Below are 15150 nucleotides of genomic sequence, written 5' to 3'. Positions count from 1 at the left end.
CTAGTCGACTTTCGCAATGTTCGACTATAAATTTGAAATCGAAAAAAAAAGTGTTATTCTACACAGATCGTTATCACAGGGATTTTACAGTCACAAGCGACCATTTTATAATTCAATCCTTAATATCCCTACCGATAGGCACGTATTAATGAGAGGCCTACTGACGTTGGTAACGGATATCTGACTATACTTCGTAACATCATAATTAGTGGTTCTGATTTGAGAAAAGTGTCCTATACATTCGTATGCAAAATCTTGTCGTCGTGTTGGCCATTTTGGATTCCAAGCCACAGAACAATCTCGGGATAATTTCTTATACAAGAGGCCCAACGGGCCTTAACGGTCAGCTGACAACCTTGAGCACATACACTACTATAGAAAGTAATCAAAGGGGCATTTCTTGGTTCAAGATCAGAAAGATGCAACAAGAGGCCCAACGGGCCTGAATTGCTCACATGTCTCTACAGCAACTTTGAAGTACAATGTATATCTAGGTCATTTCTGCAAATACTTTGGTGATTACCACTCTATTCAAATATTATCGTAGGCTAAGTTTACTCATGTCAATAAATTGTCTAGTCCTTCATTCCAGCATACTACTGGCCTAATATCGCATAACGGAGTCTCTTGCTATAAAACAATCATTGTTTGAAGATTTAAGCCTATTTGACCACTGTGATCTTTAATGTAGGTCAAGGTCATTCATTTGAACAACCTGGGTACCCCTTCACCCAGGCATGGATACAGGCCAAATATCAAGTCCCTGGGCCTATTGGTTATTGAGAAGTCATTTTGAAATTTTAGTCTATTTGACCTCGGTGACATTGAAAGTAGGTCAAGGTCATTCATTTGAACAACCTTGGTACCTCTTCACTCAGGCATGGATACAGGCCAAATATCAAGTCCCTGGGCCTATTGGTGATTGAGAAGTCATTTTGAGATTTTAGTCTATTTGACCTCAGTGACATTGAAAGTAGATCAAGGTCATTCATTTGAACAAAGTTGGTAGCACTTTACCCCAGCATGCTACAGATCCAATATCAACTCCCTACTGTTCTTGGTTACTGAGAAGCCGCTTCAAGATTTTAGCCTATCTGACCCCTGTGATCTTGAAATAAACAAACTTGGTAGCCCTTCATCCCCGGCATGTTAAAGACCCAATATCAACTCCCTGGCACTCTTGGTTAACGAGAAGAAGTCGTTAAAAAATTTCAGCCAATTCAACCCCTATGACCTTGAATGTAGGTAAAGGTCATTCACTTGAACAAACTTGGTAGCCCTTCATTCCAGTACGCTACATGACCTCCATCAAGTCCCTGGGCCTCTTGGTTATTGAGGAGAAGTTGTTTGAAGATTTTTGCCTATTTGACCCCTGTGACCTTGAAAGTTGGTCAAGGACATCCATTTGAACAAACTTGGTAGAGCTTTCTCCAAGGAAGCTACATGCAAACTATCAGTACCCTCACTTTTCTGGTTATCAAGAAGTTTGAATTAAAAGTTTACGGACGCGGACCGCTACAGATGACCTAAAAATGTAAGTGAATTATCATTATTATACTGAAGACAAGTTTACAGCTGACCAGGACAGACGACAGATGATGCACCATAAAGCGATAGGTCCCGTTCTGTTAGGCCAGGCAAAACAAAACTCAAACACAAATGTCCAGTATCATGTTTATTAGTTAAAAGTCTGTATAGTTTACAAATCGTCTCCCTGACAGCGGAAGTACCCAGGCACATTTTTTGTAGAGAGTACGATAGACTCCACGTCATCTTTGCTTTAGTAGTACCAAACTTTTTATCAAATTTTGTATCAAACTTTGTCGAACGTTGTATCTATCTTATTACAAAGCTTCAAAGTCTCAGGATATAAAGGTGACTTGATTTTTTCAAAAATAAGGAAAATCATACAGCTAAGTTAAAATTTTGTGAGAAACTTTTGTTAGGCAGAAAACAGCGCACTCATTTATTGTGAAACGTTAATCTTGTACAAACGTTATATATATATGTTATAAGCTGCCAATTTCACCGCTCACATCCCCCACACATTGTCAGTTGGAATTACATTTGTATACGTGTCACATATGAGATATACCATTAATCAGACCTTCATATATAGCTGCTAGACGGGGATAGGAGTAAAATTCGGCGTGTTTTTAACCAGTCAAATTAAGATACCGTGGCAAAGGAATAATGCTGAAGACCTTGAATGTCACAGCACAGATTAATCATTTGGTCTAGTGAGAATACCTGATGTTTTAAACATTTTTGTTCTATAACAGAGCTTGTTCGTTTTTATGTTAGATTACAGTGTCAGCGCCCTTCAAGGTCAAGGCTAAAAGAATGCTCTAGAAAGACATCAAACAAAATGGTATATAATCAATACCATATTGCATGGATATAACATCAAAATAAAAACTTCTTTGTAATCTATATTGTGTTTATGAATTATTGTAATTATTTCAGCTTCCTAAAAGTCATTTAGAAGACATAAATAGATTTTAAATGTAATCAATATCAGGTGTTTTCAGTCTTTTTCATCATATCATCACTTATTTCCAGGTAAATGGCCAAATTAGTTTTTGACCTGACAGCACTGAGATTAACGAGCAGTGTTTTAACACTGAAATGCGACTGTTTAAGGTTTTTATTCGCATTCAAACAGCCAACACCTCTCATACATGTACCAGCACTCTCATTCCCTAGTTGTACCACATATATTAGCACTATATATATCATCTATACATTCAGGGTTATATAAAGTGGTGACAAACACCAGTAGTCTACCTAAAAAAAACATCTGTTATGTAAAACAATGAGATTTTACATCATTTCTCTACTTCACACACACTCTATATCATACATAGGTTATCATATTTGATGGTACATCCTTATGACAAAGCTATGACAGTTCATGCACAAAATTCATCAATCAATACAATTACATAACACTTAATTAAAAGCTGGTTCTATAAAGGTGTTCTCAATATCATGACAAAAGCTGAGTATACAATATTGTAAGATACAATATGATGTATGGGAGATTCTGAGATTAAATACAACAGGGCTTGTGGACTTGAATGGCTCAAATATAATTTTATTGTTATCTTGAAATATACATTTTATATTGTTAACTCCAACAAAAGACAAAAGACAAAGGGACAAACAAACAATGTAAGCCCTGCAGCTTTAAACCAAACAGAAAGTAGAGAAAACAATCACCCATTTTGATGTATGTTTAGCCAGTTTCCCAAATGTCGTGATATGCACTAATTCAAGTAAATTCCAGCAATCCGAACTTTAATAAAGGCCTGTGATAATTTAAAACTTCAAAACAAGTTTCACAAATTTGGTCACATAGCGAAGTGCCTTTTTAAGAAGTTGACAGAATCAGAGATGAAAATGGAAATTTTAAGAAAGGCTGAAATCAGCTGCCTGGCTGAAGAGTGAAAATGGAAAATCTTAAGAAAAGCAAGGCTGAAATCAGTCAACTGGCTGAAGATTTTCATCTCTGCAGAATGGACAGAAAGAAGCTTCAGCTTATGAATACACTTCCAATAATATTCATACTAATGATTTTTAACAGCTTAATCCTCATTTAATGATCTGAAATTAAAGTTTGCAATTAGAAAGAGTAAAAAGAAGATAATATAAAATGCCATTTATCTTTATGGGAATGTTAAAAAAGATTTCAGTCAGAATATTCAAAATTGCTTTTTTTGAGAATAACCTTCAAGTAGTCTTACATTTTTTTATCTTTTAAAAAAAATTATTTTTCATTAAAAAGTTAGACATGTAAGTATCATAACTTGTAGTGATTAATTTCATTGTATTTTTTTATCCTGAAAGCATGCAACACATTGAATTTGCTCTCAAATTTTCTATTCATGACCTTACCATACAACTTCTACCTTAATGATACTCACAATACCATACACATAGCACCTCACTAGTATAAACTTAAATATTGATCACTCCCTATCTGTAGGGGAGTGGTGGACAGCCCCCTAGTGTTGTGGGGCGATTCCTGGCAGTCTGTGATACAAACTACATACCGGTAAATCTTGGCCAAGCATACATAATATCCACATCATTGCAGACTTATCTCCCCTTTCCAATGTCCGTTCTGCGTTAAATGGCCGACTGAAGAGAATCAATAATAATATCAGTCTTAAACATCAGTAGTCTCATACAAGGTGGATATCTAGTCGAATAGCTATTTTCTTAAGGTTTACATTTTTACCGGCAATTTCAGTTTTCTTGTGAATTGGTCGCCCTGCAATGCGAAGACGATACACCTTAGATTTATGAAGTTTCCTCCGGAATCGTAAAGAACTAATGCCTTTCCGTTCATGCATGGTGAAGATTTGTCGCTCGTTGCCACGTGCAATAGAGTATCTGATATTGTTCTTGAGTGCTGTCAGAGCTGGTAGTACCTTCATCACCTTCGTCTTACGTCGAATACTTGACCGGTTGAGATACAGCACAATTGGCTTGTCTGGGTCAAGGACACTCTTGTTTGACCTCGAGGCATTGTTTGAACTCTGATGTTCCTGGCTTCTGTTCTTACCAATTTTGGATATCTACAATATAACATATGAAAATGACTTCATTATATACCAAACAAACATCCAGGTTATCTTTTTGAAATGTTAGAATAAGGAAATCCAGCAAATTACAGCCCTTGTACTACACTCACTGGGGCCATCATTTCTGATGTGTTTTATATAAAACTGAAGTTAGTGTTGACTTTCTCTGAAGGATTCCTTACCTTGTGGTTGTGAGGGCCAGCAGCCCTCTTACTGCGCTTGGTGAGGGGTAGGTCCTGGTCCTCAATGTCACATTCATAGCAGCCCTCTCCGTGGGGCACCGACCCGTCTGTGGGGGCTGGGACGTGGGGAATATTACCGTTGGGGTAGATTTCATTTAGGTCACCCTCGGGTGGTGTGATGGTGGACACACAATGCCTGCAAAATAACATCCAAACTGCTTCACCTGGAGCTTACAAAAACATTCAGACACTTTATAATCCCAGTCTAAAATTTGTTTTTGATAAATTGAAAGTAAAATTGTTTCCAATTTAACTCTGTGTGGAAATGTCTACATTGACAAAGCTACTGTTACAGAAATACCATTAAAAGAGTATATATCTCAGGTATAACTCTTATAACATAACTTCCATGTTATGTATATACTGGGTGACATACTGTAAAATAAGTGATTAAATGTCATTAAACAGGACTTACATAGACTTCTATAACCCATGACATTTACTTATACTTTATATATACCCTGAATACTAACCTCTGTCTAATACCCTGATAGCCGGTCGGACAGCCATACTCTACCCTGAATACTAACCTCTGTCTAATACCCTGATAGCCGGTCGGACAGCCATACTCTACCCTGAATACTAACCCCTGTCTAATACCCTGATAGCCGGTCGGACAGCCATACTCTACCCTGAATACTAACCCCTGTCTAATACCCTGGTAGCCGGTCGGACAGCCATACTCTACCCTGAATACTAACCCCTGTCTAATACCCTGGTAGCCGGTCGGACAGCCATACTCTACCCTGAATACTAACCCCTGTCTAATACCCTGGTAGCCGGTCGGACAGCCATACTCTACCCTGAATATTAACCCCTGTCTAATACCCTGGTAGCCGGTCGGACAGCCATACTCTACCCTGAATACTAACCCCTGTCTAATACCCTGGTAGCCGGTCGGACAGCCATACTCTACCCTGAATACTAACCCCTGTCCAATACTCTGATAGCCGGTCGGACAGCCATACTCTACTCTGAATACTAACCCAATACTCTGGTAGCCGGTCGGACAGCCATACTCTACCCTGAATACTAACCCCTCTCTAATGCTCTGATAGCCGGTCGGACAGCCATACTCTACCCTGAATACTAACCCGTCTAATGCTCTGGTAGCCGGTCGGACAGCCATACTCTACCCTGAATACTAACCCCTGTCTAATGCTCTGATAGCCGGTCGGACAGCCATACTCTACCCTGAATAGACGGTCATACAGCCATACTCTACCCGGAATACTAACCCCTGTCCAATGCTCTGATAGCCGGTCGGACAGCCATACTCTACCCTGAATACTAACCCCTGTCCAATACCCTGGTAGCCGGTCGGACAGGCATACTCTACCCTGAATACTAACCTCTGTCCAATACTCTGATAGCCGGTCGGACAGCCATACTCTACCCTGAATACTAACCCCTGTCCAATGCTCTGATAGCCGGTCGGACAGCCATACTCTACCCTGAATACTAACCCCTGTCCAATACTCTGGTAGCCGGTCGGACAGCCATACTTCTATAACTCTGACATTTAGTCATACTACCCTGAATACTAACCCCTGTCCAATGCTCTGATAGCCGGTCGAACAGCCATACTCTACCCTGAATACTAACCCCTGTCTAATACTCTGATAGCCAGTCGGACAGCCATACTCTACTCTGAATACTAACCCCTGTCCAATGCTCTGATAGCCGGTCGGACAGCCACAGACAAATGTCACTCCGTTGGGTGAACAGCCAAACAGACAGGGATGACTATTGCACACATTTAGATCTAAAGCAATAGAAAACATGTGTTAATAGTAAACTGCAAAGATTAAAACAGCATACAGTCAATCCTTAGAAATTCATCCGAGACTTCAATGCATCTCGAATCACTTAAACTTCAATAAACACTCTATGCTATCTTGTTGTATTTTATAAGGGTGGTCCAATGTGTTCTTTTATGGCAAAGTGGATATATCACTACTCACTCCTGTCACCTAGGATTGTTCATGTGAATGTACAAGGTCACCTGTCTGACCAGGTCCAATTCCTCCCTTGTTCAGCCCCCCTTGTCTATTCAAGCCAAAGTGGGTGACCAAGGTTACATCTTGTAAAATACATCCCTTGGATTTGTAATGGTGGTTTTTCACCAAAGAATGCAAGTTGAATCCTGGCCATTATTTATACAGGTGACTTAGAAAGTCTTAAAAGTGTCCTCAATAATTCAACATTATGTGCCTTGTGTTTTCTGGTAAACAAGAACTAGAAGTGGGTGCATCAAATGTGTTGAATATTTTTCTTATCAACTTGTAACTTATTTTATTGTACAATATTTAGCTACATATTTTAGCTCATAGTATTCAACATCAGTTGATGTCACACAGTGTTTTCTTTTGATAATATAGTCTAAGTAGGCCATAGTACATGTCCCTGGGACCTTTTGGATTTGTTTAACATACCTCACAGGTTATCTATTAAGATTGCTATAAATAAAATAGCACCTGGTAAGACTGAATTGACTTGTGGGAAGAAAATCATTTGTTTCTGTAACAGATTTTTCTGAATTTAAAGTATATTTCCTCTTCATTCTTTATAAAATTATGTCTTTACAAAAGTATCTTTTTTTTTTCGATATCAAGTCAAGTGAACATTGTTTAAACATCACAACATTAACTTCAATACAAGTATCTTTACATACAACACTATCACTATCATTTACAGATTGCTTCCAGTTTTAATGATAAATAACATCTAAAAGGTGCTATTACTAAAACAGTAGACCAATATGTCCATGACAGTACTTACCAATACAAGCCATTATATTGGGGTCAAACTCGAGTCCCGGTGGACAGAAACAAATGTAGCTTCCCTCTTCATTACTACACTCGGCCTCCCCACACATCCCCTGGTTGTTACACTCATTGTCATCTGTAACATCACAGGCATTCAAACTCATCATCATCTGACTGTGGTGATGAATTTGTATCTCAATATATCACAAAATCATTTAAATTCTCACATCAACTGTCTGTGATGTTAAATTTGTATCTCAATACATCACAAAATCATTTAAATTCTCACATCATCTGACTGTGGTGATGAATTTGTATCTCAATACATCACAAAATCATTTAAATTCTCACATCATCTGACTGTGGTGATGAATTTGTATCTCAATACATCACAAAATCATTTAAATTCTCGCATCAACTGTCTGTGGTGATGAATTTGTATCTCAATACATCACAAAATCATTTAAATTCTCGCATCAACTGTCTGTGATGTTAAATTTGTATCTCAATACATCACAAAATCATTTAAATTCTCACATCATCTGACTGTGGTGATGAATTTGTATCTCAATACATCACAAAATCATTTAAATTCTCACATCAACTGTCTGTGATGTTAAATTTGTATCTCAATATATCACAAAATCATTAAAGAATCACATCAACTGTCTGTGGTGATGAATTTGTATCTCAATACATCACAAAATCATTAAAGAATCACATCAACTGACTGTGGTGATGAATTTGTATGTCAATACATCACAAAATCATTAAAGAATCACATCAACTGACTGTGGTGATGGATTTGTATCTCAATACATCACAAAATCATTTAAATTCTTGCATCAACTGTCTGTGGTGATGAATTTGTATCTCAATATATCACAAAATCATTTAAATTCTTGCATCAACTGTCAATGTCATTCAAACTCTCATCATCAACTTTCTATGTGATATTGACAAATAGCATTAGGCATTTTTTTTTATTTTTTATTTCTACTTTTTACTGGACATTGAGGTACATCTTAAAGTGGGTAATTATGCATTGAAACTCTTAAATGTTCATGATGCTTTTCAATATCAACACATTTGCAACAAATCCTTGGTAATTTAAATGAGTTAGAATTGGTCTGAGGTGGAGAATGTTATCAGATGGAGTGTTGAATACTCACCTATACACTGGTCAATGTTGGGGTGGAGAGTGTAGCCCGGGGGACACTGACAACGGTAGGCACCAGGGGTGTTCTCACAGCCGTCAGTACACTTCCCGTTCGCACACTCATCAATGTCTAGTCAGCGGAACAGAGGGTGAAAAAGTAATGAAAAATTGACATTAAACTAACATAATTGTCAAAATAGCCAAATAAAATGATATCTATACAATACTGGTAGTATCTTGAAAACCATCTGAATTCATGTTTTGTTTTCAATGGGAAATCTCATTCTGGATGACAAAATTCATCAACACCTATATCTAACCAAATGATCAGTTTAAAGAAGAAATATCAGAGTAAACAGAGTTGTCCCCCTTCCTCAAAAATATATTTTCATTCTGGATGACAAAATTCATCTACACCTATATCTAACCAAATGATCAGTTAAATGAAGAAAATATCAGAGTAAACAGAGTTGTCCCCCTTCCTCCAAAAAATACTTTCATTCTGGATGACTAAATTCATCTACACCTATATTTAACCAAATGATCAGTTAATTAAAGAAATATCAGAGTAAACAGAGTTGCCCCCCTTTCTCCAAAATACACTTACAGCCAATAAAGAACATTTAAGATATTCTTACTTTCTAGATTGCAAACACACAAATTTCATCTGTGACATCCTTACTTAGATAATTTACTGCCTTTCTAGACGTTATAGCCAGTACTGACTTACCCACACAGTCAGTGCCCGTCTCGTCCACAGTGTACCCTCGGAGACTTACCCACACAGTTAGTTCCCGTCTCGTCCACAGTGTACCCTCAGAGACTTACCCACACAGTTAGTGCCCGTCTCATCCACAGTGTACCCTCGGAGACAGACACACCTGAAGCTGCCAGGTGTGTTGTTACAGGTTCCCTTAGGACCACACAGCTGTGGCTGCTCCTCACACTCATTAATATCTACAGGTGACAAGGCAAAAAGTTCTAAATATGTCGACAGTTTCAAAATTATCAGCATCAGCAAATGGCAAACAAACTCTTTTAACCAAATTTGTGGATAATGGACAAATGCTAACACTATATGCATCTGACTGCCATGTGGAAGGAGTATCAGAATTAAACTTTTCTCTTGAGATAGATGAAAGTGCAGATATGATTTTTTTTATAGAAAATTGGTAAATTCCACTAAGAATGGGACAGATGTATGTAAATGTGGGGCAGCTATATATGTCAGCTTACCCACGCATCTGTTGTTGATGCCACGACGGAATCCTTTGGCACAGCCGCACTGAAAGCTTCCCACTGTGTTGATACATTGGTATTGACAATTATGCTGCATAGTGGCACACTCATCCAGATCTGACAACAAAACACAGATACAACTTAACACACGATTCAGGATCTGACAAAAAAACACAGATATTACTTAACACACGATTCAGGATCTGACAAAAAAACACAGATACAACTTAACACACGATTCAGGATCTGACTACAAAACACAGATATTAACACAAGACACAGATCTGAAAATGATACACAAATATTTACTTAACACAAGATCCAGATCTGACAAGAAAACACAGATATTACTTAATACATGTTGTACAAGATCGGGATCTGAAAACAAAACACAGATATTACTCAACACAAGACACAGAACTTAAAATAAACATAGATATTACTTAACACAAGAAAGATCTGAAAACAATTGAAACAGATATTTTTTTAAAGTCTATGTTTTCTTAACACAGATTTTGACAAAATTACCAAAACGTGTAAAATGATAGAAAATATACCTAACCTAATGATGATATATAAGACTCAATACCATAATTCTTTATACATGTAGTTCCAATTAAAACTGGGAAAAACCCATATTCTCTAATGCAGTGCTCGTCTCTCTATATGTAAATGAACCGTGGAACAAGTCATACATACATGGGCAAACTGGTATGTACCCGCACCAGAGGCCCAAAGTTGAAAATACATAATGGTTGCTACCAAGAAGGTAAAGAAAAGGGCAAAAACACATCATCATTTACGACTTATAGAGTCAATGTGATCAAGTCTGTTAGACGAAAATAAGAGACAAGACAAAAAGTCACCATTCATTAGCAGGGAAGCTTCTCTACATTTGATAAACAAACCCATACTCTCCTGTTTATCATCCAGGCATGTCACTCGGCATATGCAGGGTTGATTTAATTCTATTGTTAGATGTTAATTACATCATTTACTTATGAATTAATGATGTAATTGAGCAGATTTGAAGGGAATTACATGCAGATAAATCCAAAGGGAATACTAAGTTTAATTTAATGAAGTTTTATATCTGTATTAAACAAAACAAAATAAAGACTTTAAAAAAGAATTTCAATAACACTAATTTATACTAGCATCAGAGATAACCAAAAACCTGCCAGCCATAGCTATAGCTACTGTTTTATCAAATCACTCACCAGAATTTCATTTGACCCTAAAGGAATAAGTTATTGAATGATTCTCTAACAACTAGTCCTGTGTGGGCTCTTTAACCTGTCAAGTTTAATGCTCTTTTACCCCACATTATGTTAATAACAAGTTACAGAATGTTATTACAGTACTTCGCGAAATGGTTGGCAGAACTTTGGTGGACTAACGTAACAGGTCTTGTCCATGTTAAGAACATACCCTACTAACACTAATGTTAACAAGTTATAGAATGTTATTACAGTACTTCGCGAAATGGTTGGCAGAACTTTGGTGGACTGGCAGAACCTTGTTGGACCAATAAGTCTTGTCCATGTTGAAAACATACCCTACTAACACTATGTTAGAAAGTCTTACCTCGGCAGGTCTTGTCCATGTCGAGAACATACCCTACTAACACTATGTTAGAAAGTCTTACCTCGGCAGGTCTTGTCCATGTTGAAAACATACCCTACTAACACTATGTTAGCAAGTCCTACCTCGGCAGGTCTTGTCCATGTTGAAAACATACCCTACTAACACTATGTTAGCAAGTCCTACCTCGGCAGGTCTTGTCCATGTTGAAAACATACCCTACTAACACTATGTTAGCAAGTCTCACCTCGGCAGGTCTTGTCCTGTCGAGAACATACCCTACTAACACTATGTTAGCAAGTCTCACCTCGGCAGGTCTTGTCCATGTTGAAAACATACCCTACTAACACTATGTTAGCAAGTCTCACCTCGGCAGGTCTTGTCCATGTTGAAAACATACCCTACTAACACTATGTTAGCAAGTCTCACCTCGGCAGGTCTTGTCCCATGTTGAAAACATACCCTACTAACACTATGTTAGCAAGTCCTACCTCGGCAGGTCTTGTCCATGTTGAAAACATACCCTACTAACACTATGTTAGCAAGTCTCACCTCGGCAGGTCTTGTCCATGTTGAAAACATACCCTACTAACACTATGTTAGCAAGTCTCACCTCGGCAGGTCTTGTCCATGTTGAAAACATACCCTACTAACACTATGTTAGCAAGTCCTACCTCGGCAAGTCTTGTCCATGTTGAAAACATACCCTACTAACACTATGTTAGCAAGTCTTACCTCGGCAGGTCTTGCCGTCCATGTTGAGGACATAGCCGGGAGGACAGGTACACTTGTAGCTCCCAACAAGGTTCAGGCAGGTGAACTCGCATGGTGAACGCTGGTCTTCACACTCATTTACATCTACAATTTCATTAGACGACATTTTCTTCATGTTGGTAAGTTTGGTGAATAGATGATACATGTACATCACAGCCAGTATTATATTTTATGTGTGAAGATGTTACAGTGAGAAAATAAGTCAGATGAAGGTGACAGTGTAGTCATCAAAACATTATAAAAATTCCAATACTGGTTGTGTTTTGTGGAAGGCTGTTCACGGGCAAACATCAGATATCAAATATGTTACTTTTGTAAAATGTAAAATTCATGTGAATTTCTTGCTCTTCTGACAACAGAAAGTCAAATGATTTACCAGTGATTATAAACTTTTATAAACAGTGTTGCATAAAATTTCATTTCCATAAACAAACAAGTGTAATCAATGCTTGCGAAAGCTCACCGGCGGCAGCAATCACACTATGCATTTTTTATGTATGTATAAGAATGTCACTTGGAAATTGTATGTCACATAATATCACTCCTAGACCTCTAATGGATGTATAAACCAAATAAGAAGGGTGTGGACTTAAAAACTTTTCAAAACTAACCCCCAAAATCTTTAAAGTGGGTTTTGGTGTGCCAAAAAAGTTAAGTCCACAAAATGGTAAAATGCGAAAAAATCACAATTTTTTTCTGCATGATTTGCCACAGCATCACTCCTGGATCTCTAATGAATGTATAAACCAACTTAGAAGGGCATGAGGTGTATACTTTTGGACTTACAAACTTTCCAAACTTATTTTGGACGCGGACGCCGGGGTGACAGCATTAGCTCTTGGTTACTCGTAACCGGTGAGCTAACAAAACCGTTAATATGAGAAAATTGTCTGTACTGACCTATACAACTCGTGCCCATTTGGTCAGTCTTGTAGCCGCGGTCACACACACATCCGTAAGATCCTGGCTTGTTGATACACTGACCGTTCTTACATTTTCCCGGAAACAGTAAACACTCGTTTATATCTGAAATAACAGTCAATCATATATCTGTATAAATTACAGAGATAAAAGTTGCTAACCGGAAATGTGTCACAGGTAAAAAATGAAAATAGTCCCCCTACGGAATGTATGGCAAGAATAGATGATAAATAACTTATAATCTTATGGATATTTACTGATAAGTGGCGTCCTTTTACCATGAAATAGAATCTGGTGACACCTATTCATTACTTGATTGCATATAATATGGTGGTATGAATATTAGCAATATCATCAATTTAATATCAGGATTCAGATGTGAAAACAAAAAATTCAAAGATCGAGGCAATGTGATTTATTTGATCAATGATATCGCTCATTTTAGGGTATAAAATCAATCATGCTTATTTCAACTGATAACTTATTTAGAGTTGGTATTTCAACGGATAACTTATTTAGAGTTGGTATTTCAACGGATAACTTATTTAGAGTTGGTATTAAAACTGATAACTTATTTAGAGTTGGTATTTGAACTGATAACTTATTTAGAGTTGGTATTTAAACGGATAACTTATTTAGAGCGGGCATTTAAACTGACAACTTATTTAGAGTTGGTATTAAAACTAATAACTTATTTATTTAGAGTTGGTATTAAAACTGATAACTTATTTAGAGTTGGTATTTGAACTGATAACTTGTTTAGAGTTGGTATTTGAACTGATAACTTTTTATTTAGAGTTGGTATTTAAACAGAAAACTGATTTAGAGTTGGTATTAAAACTGATAACTTATTTAGAGTTGGTATTTAAACTGATAACTTATTTAGAGTTGGTATTAAAACTGATAACTTATTTAGAGTTGGTATTAAAACTGATAACTTATTTAGAGTTGGTATTTAAACTGATAACTTATTTAGAGTTGGTATTTGAACGGATAACTTATTTAGAGTTGGTATTTGAATGGATAACTTATTTAGAGTTGATATTTAAACTGATAACTTATTTAGAGTTGGTATTTAGAAATTCTATATTTGATACCTAAACCCAGTAAATTGTATTTAAAAGAAAGTATTACATCTTGAACGTGCATATAGATGTATCAGAATCATGCTGTATGGAAACTGAATAGAATCTGGTTGTTTAGTGTGCAGGGGCTCCATCACAGTAGCTCTTAAGTGTTTATTTGAGTGCCAGGCTTTTGGTATGCGACACACTACCTCATATAAGTGAACTCATGCCCAAAGTATGGAGTGCCAGTGTTGATAAGTGTTGGATATAGAGCCTGCGGACAAATTTTTTTTTTGAAGTAGGTCAAAGGTCACAATATGGGTCAGAATGACCTACTTTGGTACACGACACACTACCTTGTTTAGGGGAACTCACACCCCTAGTATTAGTATTAAATGCAGAAAAGTGTTTGAGATAAAGCCTGCATAAGATAATGTGAAGAAGGTTGGATGTACACAATACAAAACTATAGTCCCCCCCTGGTTTCTGGTCCCTACCTTCTCCTCCAGGTCTGGTGCCGATTCCATCCGGACACAGCTTTCTAAATTGTCCTGTAAGAATCCAGACAACATTCTTATCTTACCAATGTATTAAATTGTGTATAACAAATATTTATGTAAGAAAAGTACTGCGGGATGGAATGATATATATTACGAAATTAGAAGCATATGTCATATCAACAAATCCTTTCATACAGATAATTTAAAATTCATATGATATTTGGACAAAATTACAATACCGAAAAAAACATAGGACAGTCACTGTCTCCAAAAATTTCATGTTATTCAGGAAAACACCGTGACATAT

At 37.1% G+C, this 15150-nt stretch overlaps 1 protein-coding gene across 4 annotated transcripts in view; it reads right to left on the bottom strand.

The window, feature by feature from the left end:
* Positions 1–1662: 1662 nt before the first annotated feature.
* The window catches only part of LOC117333860 (fibrillin-2-like), a 125240-nt gene continuing 111752 nt past the window's right edge, over positions 1663–15150 (bottom strand). For 3 of the 4 annotated variants that reach the window (XM_033893275.1, XM_033893277.1, XM_033893279.1), the window contains 10 exons: positions 14841–14894; positions 13256–13381; positions 12317–12439; positions 9995–10114; positions 9587–9715; positions 8772–8888; positions 7613–7735; positions 6494–6596; positions 4772–4967; positions 1663–4583 (listed from right to left, as the gene is read on the bottom strand). In XM_033893275.1, coding sequence (XP_033749166.1) covers positions 4188–4583; positions 4772–4967; positions 6494–6596; positions 7613–7735; positions 8772–8888; positions 9587–9715; positions 9995–10114; positions 12317–12439; positions 13256–13381; positions 14841–14894 — 1487 coding nt within the window. In that variant the 3' untranslated portion in view covers positions 1663–4187. Of the gene's footprint in view, positions 4584–4771; positions 4968–6493; positions 6597–7612; positions 7736–8771; positions 8889–9537; positions 9716–9994; positions 10115–12316; positions 12440–13255; positions 13382–14840; positions 14895–15150 lie in introns of those variants that run through there. The other variant, XM_033893276.1, reaches the window with a different exon arrangement.

Source organism: Pecten maximus, chromosome 9 (genome assembly GCF_902652985.1).
Source record: "Pecten maximus chromosome 9, xPecMax1.1, whole genome shotgun sequence".
In the NCBI taxonomy this organism is placed as follows: domain Eukaryota; kingdom Metazoa; phylum Mollusca; class Bivalvia; order Pectinida; family Pectinidae; genus Pecten; species Pecten maximus.
The sequence above is the reverse complement of the archived record's forward strand: the minus strand, read 5'-3'. Positions and strand labels throughout refer to the sequence as shown.